We start from the raw sequence: 20,586 nt of genomic DNA, 5'->3' as shown, positions 1-20,586 counted from the left end.
TAACATCTTCCTTAATATCTGATATGTATATGATATAAATTGTGATGTAAAAGGTTTGTATTATAATCACTTCTGTAATACTTACATTAGATTTTAATATCGAATGATCTAAAATCGGAAAATGTAACAACACTGTTTATTTCTACACCTACTCACTTCAGTGGCATTATTGACTCAATTTCCACCAAAAACAGGCTTTGTTCCACAAATATCACAGTGGTGTTTGTTTACATCGCTGTCAGTGAATTCTCGCGATACGCTCTACTGTCATCGCGATATTTCCTGTTGAAGGGGGGCGTATGCCTGCATTGCTTCGTGTTTTTGTTTTTCATTTCGGTTTTTCAGTTTAAAACTCGTTTTTTGCGCCTAAAATATATGTAAGAAGCTTAAACAATGTCTGACGAAGAGGTGCCGTCAACCTCTGCGGACCCAGGTCCTGGTAAAGAGCAGGTAAATCAGACTTTAACGCTTAATGTAAAAAAAGAAGTACAAGTTTTATTTTAGTGAAATACTTTTGCACGTTTACCAAATGTATCCTCACAAACTGCACACAATAAACTTGTATGTCTATATTAAGCTTTTCTAAATGTGTCTTGTTTGATATTGACACCCTGTTCTTCTGATATTTTTGGAATTGCGTTCCACCTTAAACGGTGCACCAGTTACATTCTGGCGCCAGAAATGCTGTTACATTTAAGGTGGAACGGACAATTCCTGTGACTTGCTATATTTGAACTCCCAGGCAGTTTTGTTTCGCCTGTTATTATACATTTGCATAAATAATAGTACGTTAAATATAATTGCTTTCAAATATTTAATACAAATTTATTGAAAGTATTTACTTTGTAATTACATTTTAATGACAGTGGATCAAGAGCTGCTCCTGTATTTTTTTTTATCATTTTCCTGTTTAAAAATTAACTGTCAAGTTAATAAACGCAGTGCTAATAGTAAAACAATAATATGTAAAATACTATTAAAACACTTTTAAAAACAAAAGAACAGAAAAAGTGCAGTACAGTTATATTTCTGGGGCAGAGGCAGAAGTATAACTAGATGTGTGCAACTGTCAAACAAAACAATGCAAAAAAAAAAACAAGATGAAAAAGAAGATGAACAGTCTTCTTGCAGTGTAACATTTGCTAAAAGTGCAGTAAACTGACCATAAACAAGTGAGCAATGCCCACAAGCACAGGAGGATGTTGCATATGAAGTGCTAAATACTAACTCACTCCCTCCTGCCTTTCTCTCTCTCTCTCTCTCTCTCTCTCTCTCTCTCTCTCTCTCTCTCTGTCTCTCTCTCTCTCCCTGTTTGTGTGTGTGTGTGTGCATGTGTGTTTGAAGGTGAAAGATCCTCCTTTCCTTCTGGGACCTCCTCCTAAAGCAGCAGTGAAGGAAGGCACTGTAGACCCAGAATACGAAGAAAAACGAGTAAGTGTTTATTACTAGTGTTACAACACTAGCTATTAGGTTTCCGCACACAATTACTGCATTGACTTAAATATTGAGTCTCCCTCTCTCTTTCTCTCGATCTATCCATCTCTCACCTTCCATCTCTCCCTTCCCTTTCCTCTCTCCTTTGTTTCTCTTTCTCTCTCTCTCTCTCTCTCTCTCTCTCTCTCTCTCTCTCTCACTCTCACTCATTCTCCTATTCCTTCTCTCTCTCTCCACTATCCTTCTCATTCTCTTGCACATTTCTCTCTCTCTCACGCTCTCTTTCTCTCTATCACTCTGTAGAAAGCAGACAGAGCAAACAGGTTTGAGTTTCTCCTGAAGCAGACGGAGTTATTTGCTCACTTTGTTCAGCCGGCCGCGAGTCAGAAGTCTCCCACTTCACCGCTCAAGGTTCGTGTGGGGAGACCTCGCACAAAACTGGATGAGAAACAGAACCTGCTCTCTGTGGGAGAGTAAGTTTCACACACACACACACATACATACACACACACACACATTCAGTGGGATGTCTCTGGCCCCTCTCTCCCCCTAGCTTCAACACTGTGCTGGTCCGTGTGGGCGTATTTTGGTTGATGAGACGAGTGTGTTGAGCTTTCCAGTGATGTGTTTTCAATCGTTTAAAAAGAGGTAGTCACCTCAGAGGACACATGCCCATCTTCAGGGTGTGCAATAAGAATCTCTGGAGAAATGCTGTCACAAGCCTTCACGATGCGGTTCTGAAGGTGCTGTTTGTTGAAGATTTTCTCAGCATACACAATTTGTTGGAGATGACCCCAGAGATAAAAGTTGAATGGTGTGAGGTCAGAGGATCTGGACAGCCGTTCCCCAAGCCCACGACGGCCAATCCAATGACCAGGGATTTGAATATTCAGCCACTGACGAACACCTGCTCTGCAGTGTGGTGGATGCTCATACTGTTGGAAACAACAGGGGAAACTGCCATCTTTGGTCAGAATGATGGAAACATGGTTTCCTTTAGCATTGTCAGGTAGCGGTGAGCATTTAAGGTCTGTGCCCGGTTGCATAAAACACTTTAGGTTTTTCCCATAAGTATAAAGCTTAACTTAAGGAAATTACTTAAGTGTGTTGCATAAAACCCCTCAGACGTTTCACTTAACTAAGGGATTAACGGTAAGGGATTTACTTTAGTGACTGAGGTTTTGTAGCAATAAAGTTGCAAAGTTTCCATGACAACGGCTTATCAACAACTACATAAACATTTATTACACACCGTTGTATGAGAGTTGCCATTGCACATTTTTTAAATAAACAAAATGGGAAAAAAGGGGAAAAAACAAAAACCATGAAAACCAAACTGGACTGAGGAGGAAAAGTGTATTCTCTTGGAAGAATGCAATAAAAGAAAGGAAATTTTAAATAGCAAATTCAATCCAACAGTAGGGAAAAGCAAAAAAATGTGGCAAGAAAAAAGGCTGTTTTTTAATGTGCAATTCTTTTTAATGTGGCAGTCAAAATATATTAGTAGTCTTAAGATTTAAAGGATTATTTGAAATGGTCATTTATTTAATGTGGAAGTCCGAATAAAACAACATTTTTCATATGGAATGTATTAAATGTGTTTAAACTATAATGGCAGATTTTTATGGTTTTAAGGTTTATCTGAAGTGGTCATTTATTTGATGTGAAAGACTAAATAAAGTGGGCATTTTTTTATGTGGAATTTTTGTGGTCTTTTTAAGCTGGTGGTATTTTAAAGGTAGTATTTGATTGAATGTTTTACAATTATTACTATACAAATAAGTATTTTATTACTAATTATATATATATAAATAAATATAACACTAACGTTGCAACAATGTTATCAATATGTGACAAGCCAAATTCAAAAGTTGTCAAACTTTCCCCCTCTAGTTGTTATTAAATAATAATAATAATAATAATAATAATAATAAATAATTTCTGTCCTAATAGCATTCTGTCCTAATGTTCATCACCCAGATGGTCTAGTGGAAGACTCTCTTAGGTACACAATCATCTTCAAAAACCTCAAAAAATGCAGCCATATTCTCTGTCTTCTGAGTGTAAAGGTGAGGTTTAGGCTTAACCACTTAAGGCTTTTTATCTGCAACACACTTAACTTTATGTTTAAGGGAAATCTTAAGATCAATTTTCACTTAAGGTGTTTTATGCAACTGGGCGCTGGTCGATGAAAATAGATCTGCCCTATGATATAGGGGTGTCCCATATTCTACACCACACCATAATCTTCACATCACTTATGACTTTGGTGTCTGCTGTCTGTGAGGTTTTTCATGTCTTCAGTCCCTTATGTTCAGGCAGTAGACCTCACCATAGAAATAATAATTGGCCTCATCACTGAACAGAATGCCCTGTGTGAATGCACAATCTCATATATGTTTTGGTCTAACGCCCAGGTGCAGAACTCGACACCTCTATCAGGATCATCCTCTGATAGTTTCTGCTGTTTCTCCATCGGTAGTGCCCTTAGGACGACCTCTACATTGCTTGTCATCCACAATCCTGGTTTCTCAGAATTTGGCTATGGGATATGAAACAGTGTGGTGTGATATTGGTGGCTAGAGACATGAATATCCACAGGCACTGATCTATTTATTGAACGTTACCAGAAAATGTTCTGAGTGTTCCAAATATATTTATTTTGATATTTATTCAAGTCTAAATAGAGGATCACAGGTGGTATTTCATAGTATTTTTTTGGCAATCAGAATTTGTTTTTTCATAATTTTCATTGTTTGGTTTATGAATTACTTCAAATATACATTGCATGGTTTGTGTTTGGGCTGTGAAAAGCCATTTTGGGCATTATTAGGTTGGACTTACTAGGAAAGTATATATTAGGCCTTTTTGAAAAACTGTGGTAATAAATATCCAAAGGAGTGTCAAAAATGGTGCGCAATCAACTTGAATAAGGCGATAAATTAATGGTTAGGCCTTCTTCTGGCCGTTAATTGGTATTGCATTATAAATGTGCATTTCTTTTTATAAAACACAAGATGAAAACTTCATACAATATTTTTTTTAAAAATAAGGAATGCACATGGTTTGCCTGAGGCAGATTTCTCATTATCTGTCTTTATATTTACATAAATTACACCACTTCAATCACAGTTCAATCACAGAAAAATCACAGTTTCAGCTTTCATATTAATCATGCAAACATCTTAAAAAATAAAAAAGTTATGAAGCAGACAATGTGACAGTTACTTATCTGAAATCACTGGTGGTTTCATGGAGCTAATCTGGTCTTCTCTTCTTTCATCAATTCCTTCTTCAGTTCCCTGTAACAAACAACAAACGTTTTTAAATTTCTGTGTTGATAACTTTTGAACCAGAAGAGAAATGACCGATTTCTCATTGCAAAAACTTGCCTTGATCCAATATTGCGGCAGCCATGATGACTGCCATGTTCCGGGCATCGCCGAAAAGATAGGCCCCCTCACCAAAAAAATAATAAGAAATAAAAGGGTGTCCATAGACTTTTGATTCACCCTGTATGCAATAGTTTCCATTACATAAATTTTGCTTTGTGTCTGAAATATTAGAGCCCTGTACTGACTTTAAAGGAGTTTGGTCTTGGTGTTGTTATCATGGTTTACATGTGTGTTTGCGTGTGTGTGTGTGTTTGTGTGTTGATCAGTAACCGTCACCGGAGGACAGAGCAGGAAGAGGATGAGGAGCTGTTGTCTGAGAGCAGGAAAACGGCAAATCTCCTTGTCCGCTTCGAGGAGTCGCCATCCTGTGAGTCACAGCGCTTTAACACTTAGTTCACATGCTCAACTGAGCTGTAATAGGGAGACTAGAACCTCTGTCATTGCTACTTCGGCTTCAGCACTGCAGAAACTTCCCTATGTAACTTTTGGCAGTGGGCAGGATATTAGCCCTCCCTTTGATTTTAACCATCTCCCCTTTGATTTCAGGACAGTGCTGTACAAGGGAATTACACTGTTCAATTTGTTCAGTTTGCTGTTTGATTGATTGATTGTCAGGTTCATTGATTGTTTGATTGACTATGGTATTGTGTGCTGTGCAGATGTAAAGAACGGAACTTTGCGAGATTATCAGATTAGAGGACTGAACTGGATGATCTCCCTTTACGAAAACGGCATTAACGGCATTCTCGCAGATGAAATGGTAATGACACACAAACACTGCACTCTCACAAACACACATTTTAATACCTGTACACACTAAGTCTGATTTTTATGGAGGAGAAAAACACATTTCAAATTTTGAAAACTAACACAAGTAATTTCATTTTTTAAATCAGAGTCTGATCTTTTTTCTGTGTTTTATGGATGCGTTAAAATCAGGCGACCAATCAGCGAATCGGCGAAGATTATGGCTAAAGCTCCATATAGGCCCTCACACACATTACACTGGTAACTTAATGAAAGAAGGAAAATGCAGTCTTAACTTTGTTTGTGTGTGTGTGTGTGTATTGTATCAGGGTTTGGGAAAGACCCTCCAGACCATAGCGCTGCTGGGATATCTGAAACATTACCGGAACATTCCCGGTCCCCACATGGTCCTAGTGCCCAAGTCCACACTCCACAACTGGATGAATGAATTCAAACGCTGGGTCCCCACCCTCAAAGCTGTCTGCCTCATTGGGGACAAGGACGCCAGAGTGAGACCCTCATGCACACTGTCACACACCTCCATCACACACACCTCCGCCTCTCTGTGAAGGCACAAGGTCAATGAGTGACTTTGAAGAAGATATAGTTTAAATGATGAAAGATCAGATTTGTGTAAGTTATAAGAAATTCAGTTGTCATGAATTTCCCAGTGGACCCCCACATAGCAGCACTACTATGTCTGGTCCAGTCATACCAGCACAACAATCACTAACACACCTCCACATCAGTGTCACTACAGAGAATGTGAATGATCATGACCACCCAAATCATGCCTTTCTCAGTTAGGGGTCCTGTGTGGGGCCTGACAATTAAAGAGCAGAGCAACAGCTAGACTACAGTCTATAATTGTGCTTCTGTGAATTTTGCGTGTGTGTGTGTGTGTGTGTATAGGCAGCATTTATCCGTGATGTCATGATGCCGGGAGAATGGGATGTGTGTGTGACGTCGTATGAAATGGTGATCCGAGAGAAGTCTGTCTTTAAGAAGTTTAACTGGAGATACCTGGTCATTGATGAAGCCCACCGCATCAAAAATGAGAAATCAAAGGTGAGAGGGACATCATTCAGCATTTAGAGTTAATCTCTGATCTCATTTCACTAATTAATTACACAATTACATAACTGATTACACTTTTACATAGCCTGTTAAACAATTATGTTACTAATGACATCATTAAAGATTAATTAAAAAGTAATCTACCTTCAACTTTGAGTGAGTTTTTGATTTTTTAAAATTTTGTTCTCTCTCTCCTTGCCGTCTTTCACTCTCTCTCTCTCTCTCTCTTTCTCTCTCTCTCTCTCTCTCTCTCTCTCTCTCAGTTGTCAGAGATTGTTCGTGAATTTAAGACGACAAATCGTTTGTTGTTGACGGGAACTCCGCTACAGAACAATCTGCACGAGCTCTGGTCTCTGCTAAATTTTCTCCTGCCTGATGTCTTCAACTCTGCCAGTGTGAGAACACACACACACACACACACACACACAAACACACACGTATGTCTACATACATAAAAAGTTTTATGCAGCAAGAAATCATTTTCTGCAGTGATTCTTGTTCACATTATTTAGCAGCCAGCTCCAGGTGGGGAACCCGCTCTGTGGAGCATAAACTGGCTCATTCAGAGAATTCAGAACAGAACAGAACAGTTTGATTCTTCATTTAATGGAAGTTGCACTTTATAGAAACACTTTGTAGAATCATTAATTGTTATTAATATTTAAAACATACAGAAGTTCATAAATGATATATATATGCAGTAACACTAAATGTTGTTGTTTGTTTTTTTGTGTGATTGGTTTATTATGATTATTATTATGATTTTGCGAATGAGTAATTTTGATTGGCACTGTACATAATGTGTGTGTGTGTGTGTGTGTGTGTGTTTCAGGACTTTGATTCCTGGTTTGACACTAATAACTGTCTTGGAGATCAGAAGCTTGTGGAGCGTCTGCATGCGGTGAGCTCTTCTGTTTTTAATGAAAAATTCCCGCAGCGCTTCATTTGTTTAAGAGCAGTGCTGACAATGTTTTTGTCTGAGGAACGTAACTACAGTCGGCCCGAAAAATCACTAGATGATGTAATGTCCTAATTTGCATATCCTTGACATAATCACATTGTTTTTACTCGTCGCCTGTGGCGAGACGTTTTTAACAATTCTGTGAGTGTGAGTGAGTGTGTGTGTGGCCAGTGATTCTGGGTAGGCACTGGGCCCAGTGCAACTGTATTCAGGATGAAGCAGTTTGAGAACATGAAAGAAAGAATGAATGAAACCTGGCCTGAAAATACACTACATAAAGCTGCTATCTTCTGATTAGCCAGTCTCATTATTCTCTTCTAAGTGATAAAGCTACTGTTTGGAAATATGTTTGTTATCACTACTTGCTAGAAGAAGAGGTCTGATAGGTCACTGTAAGTTGTCAAGACTGTAAAAGAATGAAGGCTTCAAAGTGTTGTTTGACCCTAAAAATAATGTTCTTCATTTTAAATGCGGTGTGTTGTGTTGAGTCAGAATATATTTATTAGGTTTTGTTATTAAATATTGTTATTTCTGTGCTATTAATGCAGGTGCTGAGGCCGTTCCTCTTGCGTCGAATTAAGCAAGAAGTGGAGAAGAGTCTCCCTCCGAAGAAAGAAGTGAAGATTTACCTTGGGCTTAGCAAGATGCAGAGAGAATGGTCAGAATTGTGCACACACACACACACATAAACACACACTGCTGTACTACAGCTCGATGTCACACAAGAACGCACTGCTCTGCTCGTCCTGTAACACAATGTACAAACTGCGCAGCGTGAGTGACGTGTAAACAGAGCTCTCTGTTTCTAATTTCCGTACAGCTGCGTACACCAGCCGCGAGTGTCAGCGTACGATGACATGCAATTTTTCATAGAGAGACTGTTTCTAATTCTGATACACAGCATCGCTCTGGTACACAGTGTTTCTAGGACATTCCCCCATTTTAGGTGAAGTCTCTTTTACATCAGTCAGAAGGAGCCAGTTAAGGTGGAACAGAAAACTCATACAAGAACATTTATTTATGAACATTTATACTGGAAATTAGTATTGGATTTTTTAATTAGGGGCCATATAAATTAAAATGGAAAATAAGAATGAGGGATTGAACATTTTAATATTTCGTGCCATTTAATTTTCATCTTAAAATCACAAAGAAAATTCACTATTATTATTACACATCGAATTCAGAATTATGCATATTTCAGTGCCTGTTCAACACGTGCAGGAGAAACTACAGAAAATTTCCTGCGCTTTTCTCATATGCACTGCCTCGGACTTTACCCTGAGTGTTTACTAGGGCACAAGAAGCAGAAAACCCGGGTAAGGTCAGGGACGAATATTGCAGGTGCTCGAATTCACACATACAACTGTTATTGTTATGTGAGTGCTGTACAAAGTGCTGGAGGTTGTGTGGTGTGTTCTCCTCCTGCAGGTACACCCGTATCCTGATGAAGGATATTGATATCCTGAACTCAGCAGGGAAGATGGATAAGATGCGACTGTTGAACATACTGATGCAGTTGAGGAAGTGCTGTAATCACCCATACCTGTTTGACGGGGCGGAGCCTGGGCCTCCCTACACCACCGACACTCACCTGGTCAACAACAGCGGCAAGATGCTCGCCCTTCACAAACTGCTGCCCAAAGTCAAAGAGCAAGGTGTGTGTGTGTGTTTGTGTTTGTGTTTTTGTGTGTGTGTGTTGTTAAAACCTCTTACTGTTCCAGTTTTTATAAAATCTAAAAGTGCTATTGATATTTTGTTTACAGAGTGAAATTCATATAACATTAACACAATAAGATTTGGTGTATTTGCTCCTGGGCTCACCCTACAGTTACAATCACTTTAACAGCACTGTCCTGAGATCAAGGAGTTTGTATCCTATCCTCCTCCAAAAGTTACGTGGTGTAGTTTCTGCAGTGCTGAGCCTGCAGTAGCAATGACAGGTTTTATTCTCCCTCAGCTCAGTGGAGCATCACAATGATTTTTAAGCTGTCATTTTAAGGTCAAAATACTACTTAGCGTCATTTGAAGCCTTGGGGACGCATGACGACTTTTTAAATCTGAGCAGTTTTTGAAGAATGTACAAAGTATATAAAGTAATCATTGCTTCATCGACAATTCCACATCACTGTGCAGAAGTAACATTCTGAAAGTGCCATGGAGTATATTTTATTAGAAGAGAAGTGTGTCTTCATGTATGGCTTTTTGCGTGTGTGTGTGTGTGTGTGTGTGTGTGCGCAGGTTCCAGAGTGCTGATTTTCAGTCAGATGACACGTGTGCTGGACATTCTGGAGGATTACTGCATGTGGATTGGGTATGAGTACTGCAGGCTGGACGGAAACACACCGCACGAAGACAGAGAGGTATACACAGACACACACACACAAACACACACATATGCCTCCATTCTCTCCTTTTCAGAAATTACGAGGTTCTGCTACAACAGCAGCGACACTGGTTTTGTAACAGTGTAAAGCTCCTGTAACGTGTGTTTATTCCAGAAAGCGATCGACACCTTTAACGCCCCAAACAGCACCAAGTTCCTCTTTATGTTGAGCACTCGAGCCGGAGGACTCGGCATCAACCTGGCAACCGCGGACGTGGTCATTCTCTATGACTCAGATTGGAACCCACAGGTCGATCTACAGGCCATGGTTAGTGTAAAACACACACACACACACACACACACACACACACACACACACACACACAGGCACTGATGAAAGAGAATCTGCAGTTAGTATTCTACTCCAAGTGTGTTGAGCTGCAGTGAACACAATGGACATGTGTAATAGAAGAGTCTACACTTCTGACTTGTTTACTTTGATGTCATAAACATGGCAGGAATTAGTGTTGCACCGATACCGTACCATAGAAATATAAATATCTGGATTTATAGACACCTATCTAGTAATTAAGAGAGATAGAGTTGGTTTTGGTACTCGGTATCGGCAGATACTTGAGCATGAAATATCAGTATCAGTATCAGAAGGAAAAAAGTGGTATTGATGCATCCCTAGCAGGAATGTTTAATAAGATGTTAATAATTAAAAAGACATTTATTAAAAATGATCTGTGTGTGCTGCAGGATCGTGCCCACAGGATTGGACAGAAGAAACCGGTTCGTGTTTTTCGATTAATCACTGAGAACACAGTGGAGGACAGAATTGTGGAGAGAGCGGAAATGAAGCTCCGCCTTGATTCTATAGTCATACAGCAAGGTACACACACACACACATATATGTGTATATATATATATACTGAATTATTATATACTGAAAAATTATTCATGGTATTTATTGAATGGTTTATTTATGTGTTTGTGTTTGTCAGGTCGACTGATAGAGCAGCAAAATAAACTGGGTAAAGATGAGATGCTGCAGATGATCCGACACGGAGCCACACACGTCTTCGCCTCCAAAGACAGCGAACTGACAGATGAGGACATTGACACCATCCTGGAGAGAGGAGCCAAGAAGGTCGTCCCCCAAACACATCAGAGAAGGATTTAATCCACACACTCATCACTGACGGATTCAGAGATTGTGTCTTGTTTTAAGCCCTGTCATTCTTCTCTTCCTCAGACGGCAGAGATGAATGAGAGGATGCAGAACCTGGGGGAAAGTTCTTTGAGAAATTTCACCATGGACACGAGCAGCGGAGAAACAAGCCTGTACAAATTCGAGGGAGAGGACTACAGAGAGAAACAGAAGGTGAGAGAGTGAGTGAGAGACAGAGAATTAGTGAGTAGAAGGGAGGGATCGAAAGAGAGAGGGATAGAGAGTAAGAGAAAGAGAAGTGAGAGGGGAAGTGCAGATGTAGAAAGAGTAAGAGAGAAGGATGGGGGGAAGGAGAAATTAGGCAAATAGAGAGGGAGGGAGAGAGAGAGAGGAAAAGGAGAGATAGAATATGGAAAGTGCAAGTTCTGATTAATGTCCACCTGTCAGTGAGTGGATTGACTTGTGGGTGGAGCTAACTGATGTGTATTGTGTGTGTGTGTGTGTGTGTGTGTGTGTGTAGTTGAGTATGATGGAGTGGATTGAACCGCCGAAGAGAGAGAGAAAGGCCAACTATGCTGTTGACGCGTACTTCAGAGAGGCATTAAGAGTCAGCGAACCCAGAGCTCCCAAGGTACAGCACACACACACACACACACACACACACACACACACAGTTAAGAACCTTCTTTCTCATATAAATCTGTTTTTGTATATACAAATAGTGTTAAACTGGATGAATGTTCAGTGCAATACACTCTAAAAAGAGAACAGTTGATCCAACTTAATTGAATTGCTTCAATTGGTAACAAGTAATTCAATTAAGCTTATCCAACTTAATTTTTTAAGTTCAATCTTCAAAAACTTAAAAAATTAAGTTGGATAAACTTAATTGAATTACTTGTTACCAATTGAAGCAATTCAATTAAGTTGGTTCTTTTTAGAGTGTAGTAAGAGTCAGAGTTGTTTCCAATAAAATGGACAATGAATGTAGATTTAAAGAGCTTTAAAGAGATTGTGTGGAGTTAATAAAGTGATAACTGTGTGTGTGTGTGTGTGTCGCAGGCCCCTCGTCCTCCTAAACAGCCAAACATTCAGGATTTCCAGTTTTTTCCTCCTCGTCTATTTGAGCTGCTGGAGATGGAGATTCTCTACTACAGAAAAACCATCGGCTACAAGGTGCTACGCCTGAGCTTTTAATATTTACCCAAACCCAGATATGCTTGGATTTATTCTTATGTCATTTTATTCCCTATTTTAATTATGTTACATTAACACTAAGTGGTATTTCCGCCTTAAAGGTACAGATTTAAAATTATTGTATTGTTCCCCCGAGCTGTAATAGGGAGAACAGAGACTTTCTCCTTGCTACTCTGGGCTCAGCACTGCAGAAACTGCACTATGTAACTCTTGAAGGAGGGTAGGAGTCCAACCCACAGATCCCTCCCACTCTGCCTTTATTTAAGGGCAGTGCTGTGCTGGAAAAAAAGTAAATTACACTCTGCAACCGTAGGGGGAGCCTGTGGGCAGAATTACCGCGTCTTACCTAGTGTTGCTTTAAAGCGGGGTGTCCAACTTTTTTCAAATTTTTTCAAACTGAATCATATCAAGGGGCATTATCTCTTCCTAAATATATTAATGTATAGTACAATATACATTAGCGCACTGCTGCCACCGTCAGGTGAAATAAAAAACTGCCAAGAGCCAGCGGGCCACTGATGATGTATTCTTAAAAGTGATGCCGCTGGCCAATTAAACTCTTACATTGGGCCGCATTTTGCCCGGGGCCGGTCTTTGGACACCCCTGCTTTAAAACATCACAGTCCACAATGCCCAGGCCAAAATTAACATAGCAGGATATTCGTTTTATTAAAGTTTCATACATTATGTTTAATGACTGTGTGTGTGTGTGTTTGTAGGTTCCTAAGTCTCCTGATATTCCAAACGCAGCTCAGGTGCAGAAGGAGGAGCAGAGGAAAATAGATGAAGCTGAGCCTTTGACGACAGAGGAGACGGAGGAGAAAGAGAAACTACTCACACAGGTTTCTGTTTGTTTAAGAGAGTCAGCGCAGCGCCACCTGTTGTTGATGTGTTGTGGTAACACTTACAGTGTGATGGGAACACTACTCTGAGGTGTTTACGAAACTCAAAACCTGAAACATTCCTGTTCCACCTTGGTATAGTAAACTGCACAGAGGAGCAAACCTGCAAGACAGTAGCATGTCACCTGGCATGCCTGCTTATTTCTATTGGCTCACAGAAAGACAGCCACGCCCCCTTATTTTTTATTGGCTCACAGTGAGATTCCATCTCCATTTTATTTGCTCTCAATTATTGGAGCAATAATGAGCTCCACCCTCTTCTATAAGGCTTTAGGAGAAATGATAATCATTATAAGGTTTAAAACTGATTTCTGTGTAGTTCATGGGTGGCTGCGTAGAGGAAAATGGAATGTCTTTGACAAACACCCACACACACACAAACACACACACCTCTGTTTCTCACAGGGCTTTACGAGCTGGAACAAGAGAGACTTCAACCAGTTCATTAAAGCAAATGAGAAATACGGCCGAGACGATATCGACAGCATCGCTAGAGAGGTGGAGGGAAAAACTCCAGAGGAGGTCATGGAGTACTCAGGTAACACACAAATTCAAACACACTAACCTGTACAAGTCTAAGATTATTTTGACAGTGAACACTGCAGTAGAAGGGCAGTAATGTGATAAATCACACTGTGTGTGTGTGTGTGTGTGTGTGTGTGTGTGTGTGTGTGTGTGTGTCTAGCGGTGTTCTGGGAGCGCTGTAATGAGCTGCAGGATGTGGAGAGGATCATGGCTCAGATTGAGAGAGGAGAGGCTCGAATCCAGAGACGTATCAGCATCAAAAAAGCTCTGGACATCAAGGTCTCAACATCTTCACACTCTAGCAAACTGCAGTCCTTTAACTTTCATGAGACGAAGAATCAAATCGATTTGTCGTCCGTGATTGAATCATTTTATACTCCATAGAGCGGGTCTCCCACATGGGGGCTCCTATGTTTAAACCAGGTTTAGTGTAAAATTACACATCCAGGCTACTAGGTGTCAGTATAATTGTAACTACATAATGTTTTCAGTTCAACGCTCTGAACAAACTGAAAAGTGTCATTTTTCAGAAAATGAAGAGCATAGTTTTTAGTTATTTAAACTAAATAAAAAAACCTAATGGGAAATAAAATCCTTTACTTTTGCACAGACCATATATATATATATATATATATATATATATTTTAATATATAGTTAATTTAGGCAAATATCCAATTGTTTTGCAAAAACCATTGTTATGTGTGTGGGTATATATGAATGTGTGTGTGTTTGTCCATCCAGATAGCGAGGTACAAAGCCCCATTCCACCAGCTGAGGATCCAGTACGGGACGAACAAAGGGAAGAACTACACGGAGGAAGAGGACCGTTTTCTGATCTGCATGCTGCACAAGATGGGCTTCGATAAGGAGAACGTCTACGAGGAACTGCGTCAGTGCGTCCGCAACGCGCCTCAGTTCCGATTCGACTGGTTCATCAAGTCCCGTACCGCTATGGTGAGGGTCTCGCACTCTGTAAACGTTAGAAACACAAAAAACAAAGCAGCTTTATTGGGATCCAGTGAATACTATTGGTCAAAGAAGTGTGGGTTCAAAAGACGGACTACAAGTGTGTGTGTGGTAACAAAAGCAGGAGAGAACCATTCTCAGCTGAAATGGTACAAGTGCAGATTCTCTTGATAGAATGCAGCCCCTCTGTGCGCAGCTCCCGAAGAGAACTTTCTCCTGAGATGTTTAAAGGGTAACATTTATGAAAGAGTAAACAGATAAATAATAACTGCTCCCATTTTAGCTTCCAAAAGTAGGATTGAGGTTATGTTGTTAGAGAAAGAGATAGATAGAGAGAATTAGAGCGAGAAAGAAAGAGTAAGAGGGAGTAAACAGAATGCTTGAGACTGAAGTGGGCAAATACAGCTGCATTTTTATTTACATGTTATTTGTTTACATGTTGTTTTGTTTATTTGTTTATCAGGAGCTGCAGAGGCGCTGTAACACACTCATCTCTCTGATTGAGAAAGAAAACATGGAAATCGAGGAGAAAGAGAGGGCGGAGAAAAAGAAACGAGCTCCCAAAACACAATCAGTAATTTCTCTTTTTCACTTCTTAATTAAACACACTCAGAAATTACTCTGTTATGAATTATTCCGTATTAATTATGTAATGAGCAGTGTCTGTTATCAGTTATTCAGTATCTATTATGAATAATTCATTATCTATTATGAATAATTCAGTATATACTGTGAGTTATTCAGTATCCACTATGAACTGCTTAGTATCTATTTCTTTCTTTCAGGCATACAAGAGGAAATCCGACGCAGTGTCAGAGAGAAAAGAGAAGAAAACCAGAACCTGATTCTGTCTTTTTTTTAAAGACTTTAAATAATTATGATGTTCTTGTTCATCCACCTTTATCCCACAATAATCCAGATTGTTCAGCTTCGTTTTTAATCCCAGGCAGGACGAGAATGGAGAGATGAAGGGTGGAAAAGAGAGTGATACCTTGTTCTCGTTCGACCCGCGCTGCATTAGTTTGGGGGGTGGCGGGATGCGGTTTTCTACACCTGATTTTTACTGAAATTTGAGGCACGTTCTCCATGTCATTAATGTTTTTCATGTTCTTTTCTGTGTTTTATATAAAACAACATGTTTCCTGTGCTCTGCTCTGACCAGAAGACTCTTCCTGTGGCTGGTGTTGGTTAAAGATTCTCGTTGCTTGCTTCAGTCGCAGCTCACACTGTTAAACTTGCATGAGAAAACCAGTTCCATCACAAACAAAAACAAAAAAAAAAGCTGCTTTTTGTGCACATTATGCTGTTTCAGCTCATTTTTACATATTTACATATTTACCTATTTGCATATATATATATATATATATATATATATATATATACATATTCACGTTTCAATCCAAAGGCATTTTCCAAATTTTAATCTTTATACATGTCTGAGTTTCTGTGTTATTAAAAAAGAGAAATGACATACAACTTAATACCAGACTCATTACTGTTCATTTTACATTCGTTTTATTTGATTTCCTTTAAGATTTTCTTTTTCTAATTATGATTTCTAACCAAACATCGCAGCTATGTTTATATTGTCATATTCTCATATTCTTGTGTAGGTCATAAGGTGAAGAACAAACTGCTCTTACCCTGGGTGTGCTGGTCCTTACACAGAGCAGGTCCCCCACATGGTTTAAAACAAATTTAAAACAAGAACAGGATCTCATTCCTGATACATTCAGCATTCACTAGGTGGCACTGCAACATTTGTTTGTTTTAATGACTCAGGATTAGGCCCGAATGTATCCTATTATGTAATCTTGAGTACTGGATTTAATGTAACCAGTTACTGCCCACATCCCATTCTCCACCTTCAACATCATTGGAGTGTGTGTGTGCGCGCGTGTGTTCACTGCCAAGGATGTGTTAAATACATTGTCTTAATCTTTCTCAGTGTACATAACAATACAGAATCTCCACTAAATCCCCTGTGTGTTAAGTGTGTCGCCTGTAAATTGAGGGCTCAGGTTGTTTATATAACGGTGTAGTTCCAGCTCCTATCCACATTGTGGCACTGTGTCTCCATCTCTAATCTCCCCTCATCACTTTTCCTGTCTTTCCTCCGGCTCTCAGAGCTACAGAGGCAGCAGGCGTGGCGCTGCAGGTCGCTACATCTGACCACTCTGCTTCCACCCGTTACTCTGACCTCTTACACCGAGTGAGCAGTGTGTGTGTGTGTGTGAGATCCTTATAGAAAAGCACTGACCAACAAGCTCTGGAGAATCAGCACATGAGTCCTTACTTCTGTGTCTTATCTCTCTCTCTCTCTTTCATCTGTCTTTACCTCTCTCCTGTCTATATCCCTGTCTCGCTCTCATACTTCCTTATCTGTCTTTACCCTTTTTTCTTTCTCACATCTGTCTGTATCTCTTTCTGTCTCACTCTAACCTCTTTCTCCATCTGTCTCTTGCTCTCCCTTTCTCTCTCATCTGTCTATATGTCTCTCTCTTTCACATCTGACCCCATTAGAGCAGATGTAATGCTGAGAACACATTAACACCTGTAAACCCGAAGAGAGGTGTGAAAGGTGACAGGTAACACACACACACACAAAAGAAGCTGCGTGATGGGGGTGTTTGTGTGAACTAGACTCTGGGATGTTTGGGCACTAATGATGTGTTAGACACATTATTATTATCTACACCAGGCCTCACTCTCCTACTCTTCTTTCTCTCCTATTTATTTTACTCTTATCCTCACTGCGGCAAGCACCTGGAAGGCCACAGCGGCCTGTCAGCAAGACCCTAGCAACCACTTAGGAAACTTTAAACTATTTTCACCTTTTTATTATGAATTCTTTCATTAATTAATCAGCAGTAATGATCTGGGGCTGTGCTTGCTGGTGCGGTAGAAGCCCTCATTATCTGAAGGCTGCGGCAGTGCGTCGAGGCCTGAACTGAAGACTGAGCTCGGGTGAGTGAACACAGGCTTTAACCGTTAGGTGAAGCGGAGCGTCAACCGTAGGTTTGGCTTTAGTGGCTTTAGCGGAAGGTGAAAGGTCGCGCGTCTGTCGTTTCCGCGTGTCTCAAAGAGAAATTAAACTCAGTGAAAGCAGACGGCCTTGAGACAAGTGGCTCCGGCTTTCAGTGGCTCCGGCTTTCAGTGCACAAAGGGTGAGATATAAAAAAGAAAGAGAGAGAGAGGAGAAACAGAGTTAGAAATGAGAGAGAGAGTCATAACACATTAGTACTTCTGTGTATATAAAATATTAGACTTTAGTGTGTGTCTGGGTGCAGATACGAATGTGTGTATGTGGAGGGAGAAAGTTAGGGTGTGTGTGTTGGTGTAATTTTGTATGTAAATGTGTTTGTGTGTTGAGGGAGAAAAATTGGGTGTGTGTCAGTGTTAGTGTAAGTTTGTGTGTAAATGTGTTTGTGTGTCGGTATAGGTGTGTGTGTTGATGTAGGTGTGTGTGTGTGTGTGTGTGTGTGTTAGCACTGCTGTGACGGTTAGATATGAAAGCTGCTTAAATTCAGAGGAGTGTGTGTGTGAGGAGAGGGCTTTTTTCTTATCTGTCAGTGGTAAAAAAAACCTGGGAAAGTGAAGTGTAATTATTTCTCTCTCTTTCTCTCTCTCTCTCTCTCTCTCTCTCTCTCTCTCTCTCTCTCTCTCTCTCCTTAATCACCAGCTCTCTCACCTTCTCTTCCATCTCTCTCTCTCTCTCTCTCTCTCTTTTCTGCAGCTTTTCTTTCATAGCTCTTTCCACATATTATTCGGACATACAAAGATACCTTTCTTTGAATTAGCAAATATATGTGTGTGTGTGTGTGTGTGTGTGTGTGTGGATGTGAGACTGTGTGTGAGGAGGCTGGGAGAGACAGCAAGAGTGTGTGTGGAGGTGTGAGACAGAATATATAGGTTCTCTCTCTTTTCATTTTCATGTCTATCACTTGGATGTCTGAAATGCTTTAATGACCATCTCTCTCTCTCTCTCTCTCTCTCTCTCTCACACACACACACACACACACACACACACGCATACTCATAGAGAAAAAAGATCAGTTATTACAGAGAAAGATCGCATCAGTCCTCATTTAGTGACAGAATTAATACAGTGTTCATGTGCAGGACTCCGTGTGTGACTCTGCTCATCTGACTGAAGCTTATGAAGTTAAATTAAAGCAATGCTAGTTAGTATTTGTATCTTAAATTTACAAAATTCCAATCTTTTTCTGATGCTCCATTTAGGTGTAAGAACATTTAAGTGAGAACAGGGTCTCTGTCATTGTTACTCTGGGCTCAGCACTACAGAAACTCCACTATGTAACTTTTGGAGGAAGGTAGGAGACCTGAGTCCCGTAGAGCTTTGGGAGAATGCCCTTACTGCAGTCATCAGTCATCTATTCATCCAAACATTCATCCATCCATACATACATACATTCACCTCCCCTACCCTTTCATCCATCAATATATACATCCTTCCATCCTTCTAGCCATCCATTCATCCCTCCATCTTTCTACTGATCCATCACACATACATACAGTACCCAGCAAAAGTTTGGACACATCTTCTCATTAGTCATTGGTGGAATTGGTGGCTACTTTGAAGAATCTAAAGTGGTTTGTTTAACACTTTTTTTAATGTGTTCCCTATTCATTTACAACATAGAAAAAAAGCCCATAGAAAAACCATTCAAATAGATGTCCAAACTTTTGACTGGTACATTCACAATATGAGGATAATGGCCCAAAACCTTCCTTGAGTGGGCGTGTCCAAATTTTTGCATGCATACATAAATACAATCTTCAGTCAATATCTCTTTCAATGCATCCATCTTTCCACTCATTCAGCCCTTCATCTCTCTCCCTCCCTACTGTGCCTTACTGTAGTTTCTGTTCTAAAGGAGAACCCTCCTGAGAACCCGTTTTTGCTGTGTGGTGCCGCAGAGGGAGCTCAGTCGGGAGGAAGGTTCTTTGCTGTTCTCTGATCCAGGTTCCAATCCAGACGAGTGTATGTTTTGACTCAAATCTGATCAAGAATGAGTCGGTTCCCCAGGGGGCGCCACGGGGTTAGAGCAGCTCTTTGTCATGTTTACATGATGTAACTTCCTGTCTAGTGATGGTAGGTGGATGAAACCTGGAGTAAACAGCTTTAAGATTTTAGACCCAAAACTGAGTGGGTGTGTGAGTGTGTGAGAGTGACTGGGTGTGAGACTGTCCAGAGGTGTTGAGTGTGTGATTGACTGGGTGAGTGTGTAAATGACTGAGTTAGTGTATGAAACAGTTCACAGATGTGGGTGATGGGGTGAGTGTGTCTACGGTTACATGTCTGAACAGTGTAACCCGCTATAGGGCGCTGTAAAAAATTATATTGACACAGGCTGTAGTCTGATAAAGAAAGAAGACAAAAACTGTGTTTCAAACTGCACATTACCTTACTAAGTAGTGCACCACCATTAACACAACAATTAATATGAACTGGTTTGGGATGCAGCCCATGGGTTGTGAAGTTAGTAGGAGTCTGCATGTGTGTGCCCTTTAATCTAACAGATCCTGAAACAGCTTAGTTCTTGACTCGACCCAGGGCACATAAACATGTTTATATCAGGTGTATAAATAAAATGTAAAGAGTTTTTGTGTAATATATAAATGTAATTCAAAATCCAAACATTCTACCACTCTTTTGTCATCTTAATAAACTTTTATTTAATCTGCTGTTACTGGAGATTTTTAAAGTTCAGTCTCATTAAACATCAGCTCTCTACACTTTAATTAAACTGAACCAGAGGGACAAAGAGAGGTGAGGGATAAATAGGTGAGAGGGGAGAGAAAGAATGTGCAGGAGAGAGAGACAGAGAGAAAGAGGAGCGTGAAAGAGCAAGGGAGA

General features: G+C 40.1%; 1 protein-coding gene across 1 annotated transcript; it reads left to right on the top strand.

The window, feature by feature from the left end:
• Nucleotides 1-296: 296 nt before the first annotated feature.
• On the top strand, nucleotides 297-16,167 carry smarca1 (SWI/SNF related, matrix associated, actin dependent regulator of chromatin, subfamily a, member 1). The gene is made up of 24 exons (XM_066658355.1): nucleotides 297-450; nucleotides 1,345-1,431; nucleotides 1,738-1,907; nucleotides 5,096-5,196; nucleotides 5,489-5,589; nucleotides 5,906-6,085; nucleotides 6,489-6,644; nucleotides 6,917-7,048; nucleotides 7,486-7,554; nucleotides 8,163-8,272; nucleotides 9,046-9,272; nucleotides 9,856-9,977; nucleotides 10,116-10,268; nucleotides 10,703-10,835; nucleotides 10,948-11,093; nucleotides 11,199-11,327; nucleotides 11,635-11,745; nucleotides 12,177-12,290; nucleotides 13,031-13,153; nucleotides 13,619-13,751; nucleotides 13,899-14,017; nucleotides 14,481-14,693; nucleotides 15,169-15,279; nucleotides 15,491-16,167. Exons 1-24 carry the CDS (start codon nucleotides 394-396, stop codon nucleotides 15,548-15,550), a joined length of 3,057 nt encoding a protein of 1,018 aa, XP_066514452.1. The 5' UTR covers nucleotides 297-393; the 3' UTR covers nucleotides 15,551-16,167.
• Nucleotides 16,168-20,586: the final 4,419 nt, after the last annotated feature.

This window comes from Hoplias malabaricus, chromosome 2 (genome assembly GCF_029633855.1).
Source record: "Hoplias malabaricus isolate fHopMal1 chromosome 2, fHopMal1.hap1, whole genome shotgun sequence".
Classification (NCBI taxonomy): domain Eukaryota; kingdom Metazoa; phylum Chordata; class Actinopteri; order Characiformes; family Erythrinidae; genus Hoplias; species Hoplias malabaricus.
The sequence above is the reverse complement of the archived record's forward strand: the minus strand, read 5'-3'. Positions and strand labels throughout refer to the sequence as shown.